Here is a 21,631-nt window from a genome sequence, read left to right on the forward strand (position 1 = left end):
TTAACTCATCAGTCCCTCCCACCGCTGCTATCACCTCTCCTACTCTCCCCTCACCCCCTGCTCCAATCTCCAAACCTCCTCTCCCTCTATCCATCATAGCTCATCGAACTGCTCTCTCCACCCGCACCCCTCTATCACCACCATCTCTACCTCTATCTTGTCCTCCTCCACCTCCTCCATCATCTCCCCCATCCCCATCTCCACCTCCCTCATCCTCATCATCATCGAAAGCGAGCCACATCTTCGCTGGATCTGATATCCTTGCCACGACACGAGGTCCGAACAATTGGGCAAACTCATCCGTCATACTAGCATCTAGTATCTCAGGGGCATAGTCCCATATCTGGCCTGCTAATTGTAGAAACTCCTCTACGGCCGTCGCACTGTCAATAGTTGGACCCCAATCCAGTATATCCTACCTCTGATGCACATACAAACAGGTCCCCTGTGGTATCCCCTTGACGACCATCCTGCCGCAAAACTCTAGTAACCAAAAATCTGTCGATCACAAACGGGGTCTGCCCTATCAAAAATCGGGTCATGAAGACATATGGCATCTCCAGCCCATCCTCAGCCCATACCTCGCAATCTGTATAAGGTCGCCAGACGACCGTATCAATGTCATCTAATACCCTCCTCCAATGCTCAAGTTTTCCTAGCTTCCGCTGGACAACTAACCCCCTGTATCCATATGCGTATGCACACCCAACAGGCCTATCTCTATCCACTAGTGGCCTAGCTACCAGAATGTGCTCCGAACACCATACCTATAGAAGTGTCATGCCAGCTAACAAAGTTCCGTAACCCAGGTATACTACCTCATGCAAGTCCCTGTACAAGTGGGCTAGCATAGCCGATCCCCATGCCAGTACAAGTGGGATTGTAGCTTCTGCTCATGCGCTGCTGATAGGCTTTGAGATGGTTGTATGCAGCTTGTCGCTTCTCATCTAGTAACTCCAAGTCCTGAAGACGGGATACTCTATATGCTTCATCATCTATTAGATTATGCAAGGAAAACTGTAATGATGGTATCTCAACCTCAATAGGTAAGATAGCTTCTGCACCATAGACCAATGAATAAGGAGTTGCACCTGTAGGGGTTCGAATGCTAGTTCGATATGCCCATAGTGCCGGATTTAGTTGAACATGCCAGTCACGACCGACATCATTGACTGTCTTCTTTAGGATCCTCAATATGTTTTTATTGGATGCTTTGGCCTGACCATTGCCTTGTGGGTAATAGGGGGTGGAAAAGCGGTGTTGGATTCGAAACTTCTCACAAAGTTCATGGACATCCTGATTTTTGAAAGGAAGACCGTTATCTGTGACGATGGACATGGGCACACCATACCGGCAGATGATGTAGTTGAGGATGAATGAGGCGATCTGCTTGCCGGTGACTTGGGTAAGTGGAACAGCTTCGATCCACTTTGTAAAATATTCGGTGGCGGTAATAATGAATTTATGGCTGTTGGATGAAGATGGATGGATTTTACCCACAAGGTCACGTCAGGTTCACCAAATGTAACGCCATAAAACGGTTAGTCCGGAGGTTAGTCAAAACAAACATAAAACTAAACCATTAAAAAGCATTATCAAGAAAGATTAAGCATAGAAGCATATTAGAGATAAAAATGAATAAACAATAAGACTTGACTCATGATGCTCCCTACGCCATTAGCTCTCCCTTGTTCCTCTCCTCTCCAAGTTCCCAAATGAGTGTAGCTCTCAATAGCTTTTTGCACTATTTTTGGATGTCTTATGGAGATTCAAGAGTATGAAGTAAATGCTCATGAAAATGCAAACATGAACAAGCTAAGAAATGAGATATTATGTAACTAACTAAGATTAATTCTAGACCAAAGTGAATTATGCTAAATACTCTCTAGATTTTACTATAAGCTAGATGCATGCAAGTTTTCAGGATTTGGATTATGAAGAAATGGGCTCTATTTATAGGAAAAATGGAGCAATGGATGATTGAGATTGAAAGATTCAATCAAGGGTTGAGTTTGAAAGTTGGGGATCCATGTGCACAATTGGCACCAATGAAATGGTGACAAGTGTCAACATAGGGTTGGGTTGAGAAAAGGGGTTGGAGGCATTAAAGGCCTGAGAAGACCTCATGGTTATCTAAAGGCTAAGGGTCAAGTCTAAATTAAGCTTACCCACTGGATTAAGAGTTAATCCAAGGATAAACCTTTGTGCAAATGTTTAAGAGATAATCATGGTCAAAGCATTAATGGCCTGATGAGACCCTTGGGTTGGGTAGAGGTTGAGTCAAAACAAATGTTTTAACCATGTGGGAGGGTTTGAGTTAACCATTAATGGTTATTGGAGACTTTGGGGATTAAGTGGTTGAAGGTTGAAAGCCTTTAAAGGTTATCAAAGACTTTGAGCCATTTAGTGGTTGAAGACTTGAAGCCTTTAATGGTTATCAAAGACTTTGAGGTTTTGAGAAGTGACTTCCCTTTGCTTAGGGATGTGACAAAGTTTAGAGGATGGATTAGGCTAATTAGGAAGGGTTTAGAAGAATCTAGAAGGGGATTAGATTTTGCAAGTGGATTTGGTGGGTGAGGGAAAATAGGATTTTATTAAAATAAAAATTCATTTATTCCAATAAATGTGTGCAAGTTGCATTTGTAGGAAAATGCAAGTGGGGTGGGGATAATGATTTAAATAAATGTTTTATTTAATTTATTTAAAAGAGGAAAAGGGGATTCTAATTAAATAAATAGATTTTATTTATTTAATTGATTGTGAATTTGATTTAATGAATGAATTAAAATAAATTGAATAATTTATTTAATTAATAGAAGAATGTTTGGGGATGAATTAATTAAATATTAATTTAATTAATTGATGGCTAGTGGATTTTTAATCAAATAAATAGCGAATATTTATTTAATTAAGCTGGACAGATTTATGTGACTACACTATAACTAATGATCTTGCCTTCAAATGGGTAAATTTGGATGAGCCATGAGAAGTACAAACTTTTACATGTGGTAGTTGATCTTGCAACACTATTTGGTAGAGATCAAAGCTAGTTTAGCTTATGATTTTGACTCATGAAAGTTGAAATCTCATCTATAAGCATGCATTGTCCATAGTTGTTGTTTGAAATGATAGATATTATCTCAAACATACACATATTATCTCCCAAGTAGCATGTCATAGACTTCCATAGGTGATAGAGCTCTGCATGCACAAAAATGCATTGTACTACAACCATCCTAGATTATAGGGGTTTGGGTAATCATCCTAGATAGTAGTGTTTTGGATGTGATGGTGGTCAGGTGACCAAGGCATCGAACTACAACATGTGCAATGGTTTTCTTTTGATTTCCATTATTGATGATTGATTTTGGAATGGACATGTTGTTCATTGACTTAACACTTTATGTGAAACAAAATCTCACATTCATCTAAAACATCAACAATCAAAATGATGGTTTTGAGGCATTATGCATCTTGCTCAATATAATTGCAAAATCCAAAATCTAATGTGACTTTCACATGAACGTGGACTATTGCATACCACATTCAACACTTTGGTGATATTTGGTACAATAATGATGGCACCATGATGCATAAACTCTCAACAACATGGAAACATTTCAATGCCAATCAGGCATATTTCACAACAATGGGCTCAATTCCATTCACCAAACTCAACACAAGGCTTCTAAGATAGACCTCTTGATATTCCAACATCTCAAACACATAAGACTCATCAGGAATCAATGCTCAACAACAACCTTAACCATACTCTCACAAAATCCAAACTCTAACAGTCAACACCTTGAGACACTTTTGTAATGATAAATGTGACATGACAAGACCACACATGGTCACCAAGAACATAAAAAAATCTTATAATAATTTTCTGCAACCTTCATGTAGCAGCAAATACACGAACTCACATAGACATGACAATTTTTTTAAAATTGGCTCATTTGACCCCTCAAATCATAAGTGAATTTTTCTAATAAGAAGGAAGTTTGTTCACAACATCATAATCTATCCACATACCATGTTTCATGTCCTTAATTGACCATACATATATGTACCAACACAATTTCTAACTATAGATCTGGGAAACCATTTTCAAAACAGGCCGCTTTCACAAAAATGATCATAACTTGCTCATTTTTCCATGAAATTCAATCAGACTTGAAGAAAATGAAAGTAGACTCAATATTATTTTTATCCATATGAAATTTTCACCATAATCCTTCCATACAAAAGATTGCAAATCTCTGCAGTGCACAATAATCAGAGTTTTACTATACTGTAGCACTGTCAAATCAACACTTGGACATCATTTTGCACATGCCAACCTTAACTTGAGACCCTTCAACAAAAAAAATATGATATTTTCCTCCATTCCACCAAATATTAGTCTTTGATCAATGTGGAATTGAGGTTTATTATATTTTCAAAGTCACAGTTTCCCTACCTAGGGTTTTTAACAGTGTTTACAAAAAATGGTATATCTCTTCCAAAACTTCATGAAAAGAAATGAAACCAAAAAAAAACTACTGGGGATTCACCCCTCTATCATCTCAAGATATCTCAAATTCTAATGAATAAGTTTCCAAGAATAAAAACAATTGATATCAGACTGTCACGTTGATAATACTCAGAAAATTGCAAGAAACCTCAAACTTTTATTGATTTTCTTCTTTCAATAGACACCAACCCCTCATGATTCGACCATCCATGGTTTTATAAACCTCTTACAACCTCTTTTGATAGTTATAATTAAAATTCAAACCATCATAACCGTTAGGCTTCCCCTTTACATTGTTTTTGCAATTTTTGAAATGACAACTTTTGTCAACATAACAACTTTTTTTGACAACTTTGCAAAACTTGACCAAATGACTTCAAATTAATTGTTATCACCTTAGATACACTAGAATAGGCTGAATAAGCCTTATTACATCATTCTCAACCTTCCTTGAGCATTTACCACATTTGACCTTCTTAGGACCTTATAGGTTTACATTGAACAAAAAATGGCTTAAAGCCTTGCAATATGATTTATAATGACTTCAAATGGACCCTTGGACCTTATACAACCTTAACACAACATTGAAAACAAAAACCAGCATAAAAACTTTCATGAGGCCTTTCAGGGCCTAGGTGCTCCCGCACCACACCACATATCATCTTGGTGTGGCTTATTTTCGTTGTCCCAACATGATGAATATGAAAGAGAAATCTTGGGGATTTGTGTGGATAAATTTGTGTAAGAGAATTTTACCTTATCATGAAAGGCCCATGGCTAGTTTCCTACATGACTTCATTATTGTGCTAAAATAAATTTTGAATAATATTGGATTAGTCTCAATATTGAACAAATTGTAGAATATTTGTTCCAAAGCATATGAGGCTAAGAACTCTATTTTAGCACAAATAGGGGGTCGTAATATTTAAATATATTCTATTATTTTGTGCTACTAAAAAATAAATCATACAAGCACATGGAGAAGTTGTAGTACTCATAAGCATATTATTTCATAAATTAATCCTTTCACTAGTGCAATTGCTGAAAAATTCATGTATTTATCCTCAAAATATTTGAGGGGGGAAAATTCCTCATAGAAAGTGTTCACAAAGGCTTCCCATGCCAAATTGGTTTCTTATCCTTGTTGAGCTATGCGTAAGTGTTTTTCATCAATTCGACTTTGAGGTGGACATATCTAGTACTACAAAGAAGATCATCTCAATAATAATATCAAAGTTGTTGATGCAAAAGCAAGTTTTTCTCTGTTAGATTCATATATCTAGCATATTGGCATTGATTTTCCTTCAAAAGTAGGAATATATATATTGACTTAGACTTTGAATGGATTGCAATGTTACATCAGCTATGTGCGATTTTGTAGTGCTGATCCAAGGTGATTTATGAAGTCACAAAACTATCCAAAGAGTTCTTGGATTTGTATTTGGAAGGAAACATTGAGTCTAATAATACCTTTGGTATGTATTTGTTAGCCATTTTATTACAATCTTTGTTTGATGTTTCACAAATTGAACTAAGTGTGCTCAATCCCCTTAGCTAGTGTGCATGAGTGTGCACTAGATTGAAAGAAGAAATTTATCTCTAATGCCAGTGATCTAATTCCTAGAATGATCCATGGGAAAATCCTAAAGATGAGTTGGCAACACAACAAGATCATAAAACTAAAAACTAAATAAAGATATGTAAATTAATAGACATTTAAGTATGAAATAATTCTTCCAAATATTCTACTTCTATTTATGTTGAAAAGAGGAAATAAGATGAGAATGCATTATGCTTCTTCTACTTCATAGAACATAAAAAGTAAGAATTTAGATATTATAGGTTGTCATCTAGGCTCTAGATATATGTTGGCAAGTGTCCAACACGTATGGTTATTGCTTAAATAAATAAGATGAAAAACAATTTAAAATTATATGGTGTTAGTTAGATTTTTGTGATGTGTGGCACAAACATTGCCATGTATTAGATGTTATGGTTCTATTTGTATGATCATGCTCTTTGGTACATACATTATTAAGACGGTGCATGTGTATGAAACCATAACATCTGATAGTTGATTTTCTATGTATCACACATGTTGTTGGCAGTTTTGATGTTTATGATGTGATTGTCATTGATGGACACACACTTGCATTGAGATCATTTTTGTATGTATAAGTTAAAGCTCAACCGATACATGTTCCAACCGGTATGATGCATTATAGTCTTTAGACTATTGGTGTTTTGCAGAAAGTGTTTATCGATCTAAAGCGGTATGTTAACCCCAAGTGGTTCGAGGATCTCAAGCGGTACGAAGGATCAAAGTGGCAGAACACATATTTCCCAGTCTTCATTTTGTCAAACCGACAACCAGCATTTTGCTTGAACCGATATTTTGTATGAACCAGTAATACTCTGTGATGAGTTACCAACCGACATTTTGTGATGAGTTACCATCCACCGATTGTTTGACGGTGCTAACACTTTAACAGTGCTTTTTGTGTCGTGTTACCAAGTATGTCCAGGTTCATTGAACCTAGGGAATTGGATTGTAATCCTATTGGACCGACATGAAATCAGATTCCTTTATAAGGACATCATGTCTAGGGTTTTAGGTTGTTGCTGTTGGTGAAGTTGATATTGTTTCTAGGGTTTAAGGTGGTTGAGGAGTCAGAGAGAGTATGAATGTGTAAAAGACTGAAGTAATGTTGGAATGCATTAGGAATGAGCTATCAAGGATCTAATCAAGCAATCTGTGCTATTTGCTAGATCACTCACTTGTTGATTACTCACATTTTCGACAAGTTTGTAGCCCTTAACTAGGTAGGCCCAAAAGCCTTTTGTAAATCCTCTAACAAGGTGGTTCACATTTGTGGATCTAAATCCTCTAGCAAGGTAGTCTTTAATCGAACTTATCTCCTAACAGAGATTGAGATTCCTAACAAGATCTGTTTTGGTAAAGAACATTGTAAGACCTTAACCGGTCTAACCTTAACTGGTCTGGTTCCTATTCAGCAGATAGTTACTTGTGAGTTCCATCTCATCGTGGTTTTTCCCATTTGGGTTTCCACGTCAAAATCTCTTGTGTTATGGTGTTTGTGCTTTTGTGGGTGAATGCATTATTTGCTATTTGGTTTGCATGTGTGCTAACCGGTTTGTCTGCTAAACTATTTTACCGGTTTACTGTTAGTCTTGCAAAGTGTTTAAGTGCAAAGATTTTTGGCATACTAATTCACCCCCCCTCTTAGTATTCATCACATGTATGGTTTGGCTAGAAATGACACATGCAACCATGTGTAGGGTTACATGATGCATGCGAGAAATGTTACATAGTTATGCATGAGATTATACGAAAAGGTGCGAGGACAATATTGCATCTAGTTTGGAAAGTACTATGTTACAAGTGCCGAGTGCACTAATGAAGCTACTAAAGAGAAAATGTGTGGCTACACTTGGATCACTAATGGGTTTAGGTATTGTGTATGATTACCAATGTATCTCTTGGTGACCTTAGTTTTTCATACAAGAGTTATGGTAGTAAATAAAAAAGAGGTGTGGATAGGAGTCAACATCACCACTTCTAATGATTTGCACCCAAGAAGTTACCCCTCATTCTAACAAGAAAAATACTTTGATGCCTAAGGATAGTCATCAATTCCAACAACCCATTTCCATTATTAGACTTCATAGCAAGGTACTCAACATAAGCTTAGAGAACTTGATTAAGAGATAGCAAGGACATTTAAAGTAGGTAAAATTTCCCCCTAAATATTGTTCTTTGTATTGGTTTTGGAAGAATAGATTTGAACCGCGAGACCAATTAATTAAGCTTTGTAATAAATATAACACTCATACTCTATGTGATTTTTGTGTAGTGTATGATATGCTTTTTTAGATATACAAGACATCTAGGGTTTTATGATCCAAACAATAGCCTAATTTGTAGCTCTAAACTTTATTTTTCTTACTAATAAAAATATTAACTACAACATGTGCTTTGTGATTTAAAGGGCCACACCTTGACCACATTTTCAATATAGACAAATTTTAATTCGCTAATCATTTATAAATATTCTATCATAGGAGCATCAACATGACACCAATACAAGCTCTTGTAAACACAAATATGATACTAATATTATCTTCTTTCAAGTAACCAAATTAGATTATAACTTAGAAATTCATTTATGTAGAAACCACACTCACACTAGAAGCCAACTGTGGAAGACCACGAGTCACATCTTAAAATTTCATATTAGATGTCCCTTTGGAATTTGAATTTGGGTCTCCATGCTAAGAACTGAATGCTTTAACCAGTTAAGCTCAACCCCTTGGAAATTTTGTAATTACTTCAATAATGAATGGTGCGTGAAATTGTTTCCAATAAAATATGGGCTATTACAACATATATCAAAGATAAATTTAGACTTTTTCTAGATTTACCTTGAGACCCAAGGCATGTGTCACATCCCAAATTTTGCTTGCATAAACTTAACATTAATAACAATCTCTGTACATAACATATATGTGTGTGTATGCCAATGAATGATCTTGCTAAAGTTTATCTCAAATTTTATTTATAGTTGTAACATGAATATAAGATTCTTGCATACTGTCATGAAATTAGTCTAATTGACTTTCCTTTTTTATCAATTGTATATACAATATGAGTTTACACATGCACGCACACATGTACAATATCGTTTACTGTTTGATTGAAATCTCTTTAGTGTTGAGCTGCAAAAACATCAAAAAAATATTGTTAGAAAACATGAAATATTGTTAGCATATGCATTTACATACAATTTGCATGAAATCATAGAAAAATTTATTGCATAAAGTATCATATACATGTTTATCATTTTTGCATGAAAAGAATAATGAGTTATTTTTATGATTTAGTCCATGCATGTTATGTTTTGAATTATTTTTTACTAGGGAAAGTAGTTTTCTTTTCTTTTTTTATGTATGATTATGGCTTTACATTTTTAGGATGGTGTGTGGGAGAAAAAGTGACACTAAGCAAACATGCCCTAATCTCACTTTCAATCACACATTTGTGGAATACGAAAGAGCCTAGAGGTATCACACAATTGGCTACTTCTTCTTGTGGAAGAGAGAGCCACGGGCTACCTATTAGGATTTCTATTCCCTTGTTGTAATTGAAAGATAAAATAATGCAAGTTCCCAAAGTGCAAGTATGAACTAATAACAAGATTACAGAATTGAACTTAAATGATGGAAAGCTGTAAACACAAGGATAAGACAAGAATGTAAATGCGTACCCGGAGTTAAAATCTGACTGAAAATGTTCAGGACGGGGGCGCGGGCGCCACTGTCCTGATTCTGCCCCTGAAACTGCTCTGGAAACTGCTGTTTTGCAACCTGGAAAAGTTGTCAAAATGCTGAAAATGTTATCTGTCAGGAGGACCAGGGCGCCCAGCGCCCCTGCCCAGGGACCAGGGCGCCCAGCGCCCCTGTCCTGGCAAGACCAGGGCGCCCCACGCCCCTGTCCTGGTCTTTTGCTCTGAAATTTGGTGGGCAGGTCGGTCTCAGTCTGCTTCTTCCGAATCTGTAACTTGCGGCGTCGTCCGAGTCCCGAAACCTGCACTTATATCTGAAAAGGTGTTTGGGCGGCTATATAGGGTTTTGCCTTAGTCAAACCCCCGCTTCGGTGATTTCCACCTCCACGAATAGCCAAGTTGTATTGTAAAATGTATTGTGTGTGCAGACCTAGTGTGTGTGCAAGGTCCTAAAATGCAAGAAAGCAAACTAGAGCAACCTAGAAAGTAAACCCTAATTGCTTGTAAATGATAATGTAAATGCTCTAAATCAAGATGCAAAGTGATCTAAAGCATGAATAAAGGATATATTGAAGCTTATGCAAAGACATGAAAACAACATGAAATCATACCCAACCCTCAAGGGAGGAGTACAAGCCAATCTTCAGTCGGTAATCTCCTATTGTTCTTCAATGTCTTCCAAGCCCTAAATGAATGAATGAAATTGATGAATGCTTGATGGATGGATGTTGATTGTTGTTGAAGTCTTCAAAGATCTGCTCTTTTGCTGCCTAGAAGGTCCTTGAAAGCCAAAATTCTGGATCCATTCAAATGAAGAAAGAGAGCTCTTATGTATGAAACCCTAGGTCTTAATTTCGACTTTTGGCCGACCTAGAGATTGAATATCCCACCAATTTCTTGGGGTTAAGATTTATTTTATGATTGGATCGTGCTCCCAAAATTTCGGGAAAAATGTCCGGGACCATGTGCACGGGCGCCATGGTCCCGACAACTTTTCACCAAATTTTCAGGGCCGTCGGATATGATGATTTTAGAGAGAATCCCGAAGTTACAGGTGATTTTGAGATGTTTTGACCCCCGAAACCAAGCCCCCAAGCTCAAAATAGGACTTAATTAGGGTTTTTGATTAAATGATGTATTGGAAGAATAAAATGAAAAGGGCACACTTTAATGAAAGGGCCCAACTTTATGATGTAGGAAATGATAAAATAGGACCTTAGACCTAATTAATTTAATTAATTAAGTGCTAAAGGGGAAATGCAATGCAAGATGCAAAATGCGCCAAGGCGGGTGCTAAACTAGGTGTGAAATTGTACCACCCTAGCAAGTGCGTACAATTTACGACGCTACAGATGGGTGTTGAATATGGACTAACAAGGGAGGGTATATCTTATTTTTTGGATCTACCTATTCTTTAATGGTTGAAATGCTTTGGCCAAATTTATTTGTACCATTGAAATAGATGGATATTTATTTATTTATTTATCTTCTCTACTATATCTTGATAGTAGGACATGACATTTTCATATGTGAAATGCATGTAAATATATCAAGTTGCACTGGATTCCATTATGTTCGTCGATTCCAGATTGTTGGGTATATCGTGTAGGGTCAGGTATTCTTCAAGTAGGAAAAGTTATGGGGAAGTGTAAGCTTCATGGTTGGACAAAAAATGTCTGAACCACACTCTTGTCTCTTGGTTTGTGGTGGTCGAAGACTCTAGTGTTTTTGTATCTTATTTATATTGTTGTGATGCGATGGGCATGAGAGTCTAAGTCACATCCTTGTAAAATGGGTATCTTGTACTCTATGATTCTTGATTTTACATTACTTCATGTGAAAAATGTAACATGTACTCAAATATAGATGGTGTTTTATTCATTTTTGTGCTAATGTGACTATTGAGTTATTTAATTGATTTTGTGATATAGTTTTGGGTTATGTCCCTTATAGCATGATACTTTTGGTGTTTATCACATAGTTATTCACCTATTGTAAAAAAGGAAGATACTTAATGACATATTTGCTTTTCAAAATGTGAAAACTAAATTCACTATAATTAATAAAAATAATCATCAAAATATCAATAGGGATTTAAAGTTCACAATATTGCAAATTGACAAGAAGAGAAAGTGTTGTAGAGGTAGAGCAATTCCTCACCTTATTAGCTACTTGAGCAACACCCCAAAACTATTAATTATGTTTGTGATGAGTTGCCTAAAGTATGCCATGACATTATTGGATTAAATTGAGGTTTACCTTCAAATCCATTATCATTTTAGAGCAAAAACAAGATTATTTCTATCAATTTGAAGACTTGTCTACACCAAGTGCCAATAGTGATGGTGGCTAGGTATCACCCCATAGTAAAAGTACTTATGGAAAGCTTTGGTCATCTCTCCCATCTCATTAGCAATAAGTACAAAAAGTGGATGCACAACAAAAATATTGCAACAAGAAGTTTTGAAATCCTTATGTTCGAATATTGATCCACTTTTGGTAGCTAAATCTAAATGATCCTTCACTACTAGCTTGGTCATCTCAATGGCTTGAATATTTAGTTTTTAGTGTATATTCATGTATTTATCGTCATCTCTTGAGTACCCTACAAACTTTTATATATGTAATTTTTAAATAAATTTTAATGTGGGCATATCACCATGAGACAATGTTTAGTCATGGTGGGTATGGTGTGACTTATGGGGTGTCATTCCTCTCCACCAACCTATTTCATGTGCTAATTGACTTTATTTTTTAGTTATAACAAGAGAATTTTTATTTTTATTTTAAAAGAAGAATCTACTATTTTAGAAGCTCAGATTTCCTTCTGAACATAAATTTATGGTATGCATTTTCATAAGATTAAAAAATAAATATATTAACATTTTCTTCCTTTTAGCTTTTCATTTTTTTTCTTCTTAATTTTATGCTTATGCTATCATTCAAATATGTTTAAATTAATTAGACAAAACGTATTAATCATGACTTGTAAATGTCATTAGAATATTATGAATTGAATCCCCTGTTATATAATTTATTTGCCTTGAAATCTATAAAAATAGTCAAGAAGCTTAATGCAATTATGACTACTATTTGTAAACAAACTTCATTCAAGAACATGGAGTTTGTTAGTAAGAGGTTTGTAAACAAACTTCATTCAAGCACATGTACTTTGTTCTTTACTAACATTTATTTAACATACAATGAGTTAAAAATAATTGCAACTCATCTCTTAACTTATCTCTTGTCATGGGAACAATAAACTTTACTTGTTTTTGTTTGATTTGTCGCACATAAAAGACTCTAATTTTTTCATGTTAAGATATTTAATTGTAACATTCTTCTTATTTATGTGGACATCTTCTATGACATTCTTTAAATTTATTGTGGTTCTTATCCTCTTGAACTCCTCTTATTTCATATCTATGATAACTTCAAGTACTTTTTTTAAATACACCTTAACAAAAAATAATGTCCTTTTTTATGAAGGTGGTCAATAACTTATTTCATTCTTTGCATTACCTTTCAACCTTCTACTAATATTTATTAATACCCTTATGATGTTTAATATTGTAATAATATAAATTATGATTTTATTTTTAAATATACAAATAAACTTCTTGTCTCACATCAATCTATAAACCTCATCATATAAGCTTTACAAGAACCATACATGAATGCTAATCAATATATAATAAAAACATAATCTTATTTTTGCACATATAAATTCAAATAAACTATTTCTAAATTCAATGGCAAATGGCAAATGGCAGACCTAATATTGGCATAATGAGATATAGTTAATCTAGACAGAGGGACCGTACAAACTGATAAAAGACTGTTTATTTGCTGTGCTGTGATCGCCTTCTGCTGTTCTCTGTAATTATTCTTAGCTTTTTGCAATATAAATATAAAACTGATAAAAGAACAAGAGGTGCACTCCCAACAATGTCCAAGCATTGTAGGTAATTTTCAATATTTCCTGCTTTTCAAGAATTATTTGATATCCCTCCAGCATTCCTCTCACTTTGCTCAGCATTCCAGATGTGTTGGTTTCCTGAAAACAGTTCGATGTTATGACACTCCCATGGTATCATAAAACAGCATTAAACAAATATCTCATCAGTACCTCCAGGCAGTGATGCATATTGCATATCATAAATCTGATTTTCTAAAGTCAGTAGCCTAGTCTAGATCTCCAAACGCACAAAAGAATATATTTTAGAATCTGGAAATCAAATCTGATTCCTTCATCACTGCAGGTCAGACACCGTGTATTTTGTTTTAGTGTAAGCCTCTATTTACAGATTGATTCACTTAACATCAGCAATAATCACTGCAAGAACATTGTCCTTGTTTGATAGTTGAAACTTGAAACTATGTAACCAGTTTCCATCTCTCAAAACAATTTTGGAGATAAACTTGGCAGCAGTATGGTAGTCATCATACACTTGCAAGGCGCTGGCGGCTGGACAAACCTAATAAGTATTTCAAGGGTTTGTTTAACAATCCAAAAATGATTGCCAGCTTTTCAGAATGGTGGCAGACGAACAATTCTTTTTATCATCCATATCATTCAGTACATGTTTTGATCAGGAAAATACTCTGCTGACTTCATATCCTAAGATGATGTCGCCTATTTTGCATGGATCTACAGTGTAGGTTGGTGTTATCTGTCTGCTACACAAAATCCGCGTACTGTCTTATAACCTTCAATCCAACTACATCCAGGTATCTTTTCAATTCCTCTATCTTCATCAATTTCCTTACCAGTTGAACCTCACTCCACATTCCAACTTCTGCATAGATGTTTGACAGAATAACATTAAGTTGCAGCATTCTTAGCATCCAGCTCAAAAAGAAGAGTTGCTGTATATAGTCCTAGCTTTATATTCTTATGTGCTTTACAGGAACCAAGAAAACACGTCCACACAACCACCACAGGAGTAATTGGCATTTTGATGATAAAGTTTAGAGTTTCCTCATGATAGCCAGCACGGCCGAAAAGGTCAACCATGCACCAAAAAACGGTACCATGCCCATAATGATCAATTGTGGGCATAATGTTATGTAAGTTAGTCATACCATTGAAATATTCACAGCCCTCATTCACTAAACCTGCATGGCTGCATGCTAATAAAACACAAACGAAGCTTACACAATCAGGACATGTTCCAGACTGCTTCGTTAGTTCGAAGAGTTCAAGAGCATCCTTGCATAAGCCATTTTGTGCATATCCTGAAATCAATGCAATCCATGAAACCACATTTTTTTGAGGCATTTTTTCAAACAGTTCACGTGCCCTGTTTATGCTCCCACATTTTGCATACATATCTACCAGGGCATTTGCAACTACAACATTTGGCAATAATCCCCTTTCCATTATGTTTTGATGTATATCCATACTCTGTTCTAAAGCTCCCATTTTAGCACATGCTGGGAGGATACTGACAAAGGTTGTCGAGTCTGGGTTTACACCTGCCACTCGCATTTGTTTAAAAATTTCCAGGGCCCTTTCAACAAATCCATTTTGTTCATATCCTGCAATCATCGCAGTCCAAGAAACCACATTTTTTTCAGGCATGTTGTCAAACAGTTCACGTGCCTTATGTGTACTTCCACATTTTGCATACATGTCTACCAGAGCATTTCCAACTGTAACATTTGATAAACATCCCCTTTCCATTATGCTTCGATGGATGTCCATACCCTGTTCTAAAGCCCCTGTTTTGGCACAGGCTGGGAGGATGCTAGCAAAGGTTGTGGCGTTTGGCTGTAAACCTACCAATTGCATTTCCTTAAAAGTTAGTAAGGCTTTTTCAACAAAATCATTTTGTGAGTATCCTGCGATCATTGCATTCCACGAAACCACATTTCTTTGCGGCATTTCTCTGAAAAGCCTCGAAGCCTCGTCAAGAAAGCCATTTTGTGCACATCCTGTAATCATTGCAGTCCATGAGACCACATTTTTTTGACGTATTTTGTCGAACAGATGCCTTGCCTTGTGTATGTGTCCACATTTGGCGTACATATCTAGGAGGGAATTTACAACTACAACATCTGATATAAAACCTCTTTCCATTATGCTTTAATGGATGTGCATACCCTGTTCTAAAGCTCCCATTTTGGCACAGGCTGGAAGGATGCTGGCAAAGGTTGTGGAGTTCGGATTTACACCTGCCAACTGCATTTGCTTAAAACTTTCCAAGGCCTTTTCAGCAAACCTGTTTTGTGCATACCCTGTAATTATTGCACTCCATGAGACCACATCTCTTTGAGGCATTTTGTCAAACAATTTATGTGCTTCGCGTGTGCTGCCACACTTTGCATACATATCTACCAAAGCATTTGCAATTACAACAGCTGACAAAAATCCCCTTTTCACTATGTTTTGATGGATTTCCATTCCCTGTTCTAAAGCTCCCATTTTAGCATAGGCTGGGAGAATGCTTGCAAAGGTTGCAGAATTTGGTTGAACAACTGCCAATTGCATTTGCTTAAAAGTTTCTAGGGCTTTTTCAACAAATCCATTTTGTGTATATCCTGCAACCATTGCAGTCCATGAGACCACGTCTCTTTGAGACAGCTTTTCGAACAGGTCATGTGCCTTGCGTATGTTTCCACATTTTGCATACGTATCTACCAGGGCATTCGCAACTACACTATCTGACAAAAATCCACATTCAATTATGCTTTGATAGATGGCCATACCGTGTTCCAGAACTCTTACTTTCGAACAGGCTGAGAGTATGCTGGCAAAAGTGAACTGATTGGGTTGGATGCCATCTGCTCGCATTTTATGAAATAGTGTCAATGCTTCATGAGGATACCCATGCCTTCTGTACACTGCAATAATGGCATTCCAGGAGAAGACATCACACTCAGTCATTTGATCAAACACTTCGTGTGCATCTACTAAACTTCCACACTTTTCATACATGCGTATAAGGGTGTTCTGTAAAAGTTTGTCTGTGACAAACATAAATCCGCCCTCCTTGATGTGGGAGTTGCTTACCCTCTGAAAGGACATTCTTAGAAATGCATGTCTGCAAGAATTGAACATACGTAGAAGTGTTCACAGGTGGGTTGTATGTGGTAAGCAGATTGTGTAACGACTCCTTCAACCAACCTTCTCTACATAATCCTGTGAGATTGAGATTGGCGATATATAGAATTCGCATTTTATAACTATTCAATGGCATTGGAAATGCTCATTTCTGACACAACAGCGTGCTGCCTCGGCTTGTTCAGCCACTGTCAACAGTCTCTGATCTTGTATAACAATATGTGATTCCATATGTTTTTGCAGAAGAAATTCATGGCAGCCTGGAAACGTCTCACATGTGGAATACATTATTGATATTAAAAAAAGATGTTCGATGCCTACAGAAACCATTCCTAACTAACTTTTACAGAAGGCTTGGTTACAGATGCTGATCAACACTCGCCCACTATTGGCTGAGGTTGTTTATTTAATCAATGGCTAAGGGCATTTGATTTAATAGCTAAATTCATATCTTCTATAAATATAAAAATAAATAAAAATGTTTTCAATAACTTTTAACTCAAAAGTTTTTAAAAGTATTGTCCAATGGATATTAGTCTACTTAAACTTTCTCATTCACTTGGTGTACTTCTATCTAATACAATTATCATGTTAGTAACATGTTGAAGCCTCTTTCAATGATTTGCATGGTAATGTATAGTTTGGAGCATGATGGAAGGAAATATTCTTGGAAATGGTACATCAAATAGATGTAGAAGGTCAATCAAAGAATATTTTGGTCTATTTTTTCATACATTTTTCAATGCATTAGGTCAATTGGTTGGCCTGATGTTGTTTTTGCAAGAAAAGTATCAATAGAGAACTGATAGCTTCGAATCAATATGGATTTGAACATAATTGAAACAAAACCTTTCAACCGAGAATATAATAAGGTTCCATTTTTGACAAGCTTGTGTCATGTTTGTAATATGGAGAGAAGGAGAGAGAGGTAGAGACAGGGATAGAAAGAGGGGGAGATGGGGTAGAGAGAGGTAGAGACAGGGATAGAAAGAGGGGGAGATGGGGTAGAGAGAGATAGATGGATATAAAGGAGAGCGAAATGGAGAGGGGAGGGGGTGACAATGAGAGAGAGTAGAGATGGATAGATAGATATGGAAGAGTTACATATAGAGAGAGGAAGAGAATGAATGAGGGAGAAATATAAAGATAAAGATAGAGATAGGAAGTGATATATAGAAAGGTAGAGAGGGGGAGAGATTAGGGTAGAGAGAGATGAAGGCATAACAAAATAGAGACAAATGGGGAGATGGAAAAAGAAATATGGAGAGATAGTGATAGAGACCCAAATAAAGATAGAGTTAGAGAGATAAAGAGGGAGAGATGGATAGGTATAGAGGAAGAGAGAGAGAGAGGGGGGGAGAGATAGATAGATATAGATATAGATGATGAGATGGAGTAATAGAGAGATAGCAATATAAGGAGTTGTAGAGAGAGAGGGAGAGGGAGAGATAGAGAGAGAAAAACAAAGAGAAGTAGAGATAGATAAATAGAGATGGAGGGAGAGAGAGGGGGGGGGGGGAGACAGATAGAAGGAGAGAGAAAGAGGGATAGATAGAGATGTATGAGAAGAGAAAGGGATAGATAGATGGAGATATATTGTAAGATAAAGGGAGTGTCAAGTAGAGAGAGAGAGAGAGAGTTTTATTTATAATATTTTATTTGAAGTACAATTTTCTTAGTTGAGAAATTAATATTCTCTCTCCCTTTCTCCATATATATTTTTCTATATATATTTCTATTTGTCTCTATCTCTCTTCCTCTTCCCCTCTCTCTCTATATCCATATATCTATATTGCTATCATGATATGTATCTCTTTCCATCTCTCCCACTCTCCACCCCCCCCCCCCCCCCCCTCTCTCTCTCTCTCTCTCTCTCTCTCCCTCCTTACCTCCCCTCTCTCCTTCTTTATATCCATATATCTCTCACTCTTCCTACTACAAACATAGCATGAGCCTATTGGTAATGCATCCTGATTATCTTCCCTATTCAGAGTTTTTTTAATCATATTTGGATACTTGTAAGAGGGATGCATAGTTGTTTTAAAGCTATCACTTCTCCATTGAGACCTCTATTGCACAAACAATATCATTTACTAGACAATCTACTAATTGAACTCATGTATTGAACAAATGTATCCAAAAAATATACTAAGAAATTTCATAACTGACTTTACACGCCTCTTTAGTGTACCCATCACACACCAAGGTGCGATTGCTAATTGTAAAATTCATGTTGTAGTTCTCTAGATGGAGCTAAGATAAATTCATATCTTCTATAAATACAAAAAAAAAAAAATGTTTCCAATAGCTTTTAACTCAAAAAATTCCAAAAATATTGTCCAATGGATATTAGTCTAGTTAAACTTTCTCATACACTTAGTGTACTTCTATCTAATACAATCATAATGTTAGTAACATGTTGAAGCCTCGTTCATTGATTTGCATAGTAATGTATAGTTTGGAGCATCATGGAAGGAAATATTCTTGGAAAGGGTTACTTTCAAATAAGTCTAGTCCTCCTTTAAATTGTAGTAAATCTGACAAAATTGAAGTATTTTGTAATTAGTAAGTTAAGTTTTATAAATTATAGCTAATCTCACAAGAAGTATTTTGTAATTAGTAAGTTAAGTCCTATAAATTATAGTAAATCTCACAAAATTGAAATGTTTTGCAATCATTTGTATTAACCAAATGATATGGATAGACTTTGAAAGATGAAAGATGTTGTAATGGTAAAATTAACATAAAGGTTATGTTAATTCTTATTAGTTCCTCCCAAGGTTGGAATACTTATGCATTCATTGCATCTATTTTTTTCAATAATTTAACCAATCATAACATAAAATAAAAAATTTAATTCTTTATATTATGAGATGTGATTCTATGTGTTCTTGTATAAGAAATTTATGGCAACATAGAAACGTCTAAAATGTGGAATAGATTGTTGATATTACCAAAGAGTTGATTGCCTATAGAAACCATTGCTAACTAAATATTACAAAAGAGTTGTTAAGACGAGATGGAACATTGGACCACTATTGGCTGAGGTAGGTTTTTTTTCAACCAATGGCAAGTGTTTTCAAAAGTGTCAAATAGCACTTGGTTTAATAGTAAAATTCATGTTGTAGTCACTTAGATGGTGCTAAATTCAAATCTTCTACAATACAAAAAAAGTATTTTCAATAATATTGAACTCAAAAAATATCGTCCACCATCAATATTGGCCTAGTTAAGCTTTCTCATACACTTGGTATACTTCTATCTAATACAGTCACAATGTTAGTAAAATGTTGAAGCCTCTTGCAATGATTTACATAACATTGTGTAGTCTATAAAATAATGGAAGGAAATATTCTTGCAAATGGTTACTTTCAATAAGTAAAGTCGTCCTATAAATTGTATTAAATCTCACAAAATTTAAGTATTTTGTAATTAGTAAGCAAAGTCCTATACATTACAGTAAATCTCACAAAATTGAAATGTTTTGTAATCATTTGTATTAACCAGATGATATGGATGGACTTTGAAAGATGTTATAATGGTAAAATTAACTCAAAGGTTATGTTGATTCTTATTAGTTCCTACGAAGGTTAGAATACTTATGCATTCATTGCATCTATTTTTTCCAATAATTTCACCAATCATAACATAAAATTAAAAAAATTGAACAAAATTCCTATACTTATGTTTACTTATTTACTTTAAATGATTGGAAAATGTCATTTATTTGTCTTCCTATTGATTTATATTAGAAATAGTCGAGGCAAAAATTAAAATTTTCTCTTTTTAAAAAATGATATGTCTTAAAGCATTTAATTCATCAATCAAATGTCAAATTTATTAGTGGTTTGAATGACATTTCACTATTGTATATGTTATATCTTGACTTTATTGGTTGATATTAGAAATGGTCATTGCAAAATTAATTTGCCATTAATTTTTTATAAAAAAGTTGTAATGCTTTAAATTTTTGCTTAAATTGTTAATCCTATTACTTTTTTGATTGACATGAACAATGTTATAGATATGACATGGTGGCAAAATAATTTAATTTATTTCTACGTACAATTTAACAATTTGCAATTATTTTGTTAATTTCAATTCATCCACCATCTACATATGATTTTTTTCATTATATTTTTTAATATATTAAATTATTTTGGTTATATTTGTACTCCAATTTTTTCATATTTGTATACTTTTGTTGGGGTATCATCTTTTGAGAATTTGATCACCAAAAGTTAAAAACTTAAAAAATGTATATTTCCTAATCTTTAGACTATTTGAAATAAGTACTGATTTCTAACAAATTAGTAAGTGAATCCTTCTTTGTGGTATTAACCCAATTATTTAGTAGCACTAATTAAATCTTCAATCTAATACAAACAATCATATTATTGGCGGGAATTTGACAAAATGTGTTTCTTGTTTATTTTTTGGGTTTGTTTTTGTGAGATTTTGCCAAGATCAAGAGGCAATGGAAAGCACAAATAAGAGAGAACAAAATAGATGATAGAAATAAACTGTATTCTATCAAGATGAAAATACTAATCAACTGGATCATCAATCGATACATACAATGAAAATGAGCTTGCTTATATAGTCAAGGCTATATGGATATGTGAGCACACAAACATGACATGTGGCTCAATAAGGAACAAGGGTAGGTAGGAAATAGGTGTGGGTAGGTAGGAGAAACAATATAATATTCCACATGAGGTGGATCACCCATTGAATGTGGAGTGT

General features: G+C 35.2%; 1 protein-coding gene across 1 annotated transcript; it reads right to left on the reverse strand.

The window, feature by feature from the left end:
• Nucleotides 1-14,644: 14,644 nt before the first annotated feature.
• LOC131048500 (pentatricopeptide repeat-containing protein At2g22070) lies at nucleotides 14,645-16,849 on the reverse strand. Its single transcript, XM_059212495.1, has 5 exons — nucleotides 16,531-16,849; nucleotides 15,997-16,299; nucleotides 15,529-15,756; nucleotides 15,226-15,360; nucleotides 14,645-15,057 (listed from the first exon to the last, which is right to left on the reverse strand). The coding sequence occupies exons 1-5, from the start codon at nucleotides 16,847-16,849 to the stop codon at nucleotides 14,645-14,647; spliced, it is 1,398 nt and encodes a 465-aa protein (XP_059068478.1).
• Nucleotides 16,850-21,631: the final 4,782 nt, after the last annotated feature.

Source organism: Cryptomeria japonica, chromosome 2 (genome assembly GCF_030272615.1).
Source record: "Cryptomeria japonica chromosome 2, Sugi_1.0, whole genome shotgun sequence".
Taxonomy (NCBI): domain Eukaryota; kingdom Viridiplantae; phylum Streptophyta; class Pinopsida; order Cupressales; family Cupressaceae; genus Cryptomeria; species Cryptomeria japonica.

Coding starts and splice junctions, on each gene's coding strand:
- LOC131048500 (XM_059212495.1), bottom strand. CDS start 16,849: ATGTCCTTTCAGAGGGTAAGCAACTCCCACATCAAGGAGGGCGGATTT. Junction 16,300..16,530: donor AGTAAGAGTTCTGGAACACG/GTATGGCCATCT, acceptor TGCAATTGGCAG/TTGTTCAACCAAATTCTGCA. Junction 15,058..15,225: donor AATGGGAGCTTTAGAACAGA/GTATGGATATAC, acceptor CATTGATTTCAG/GATATGCACAAAATGGCTTA.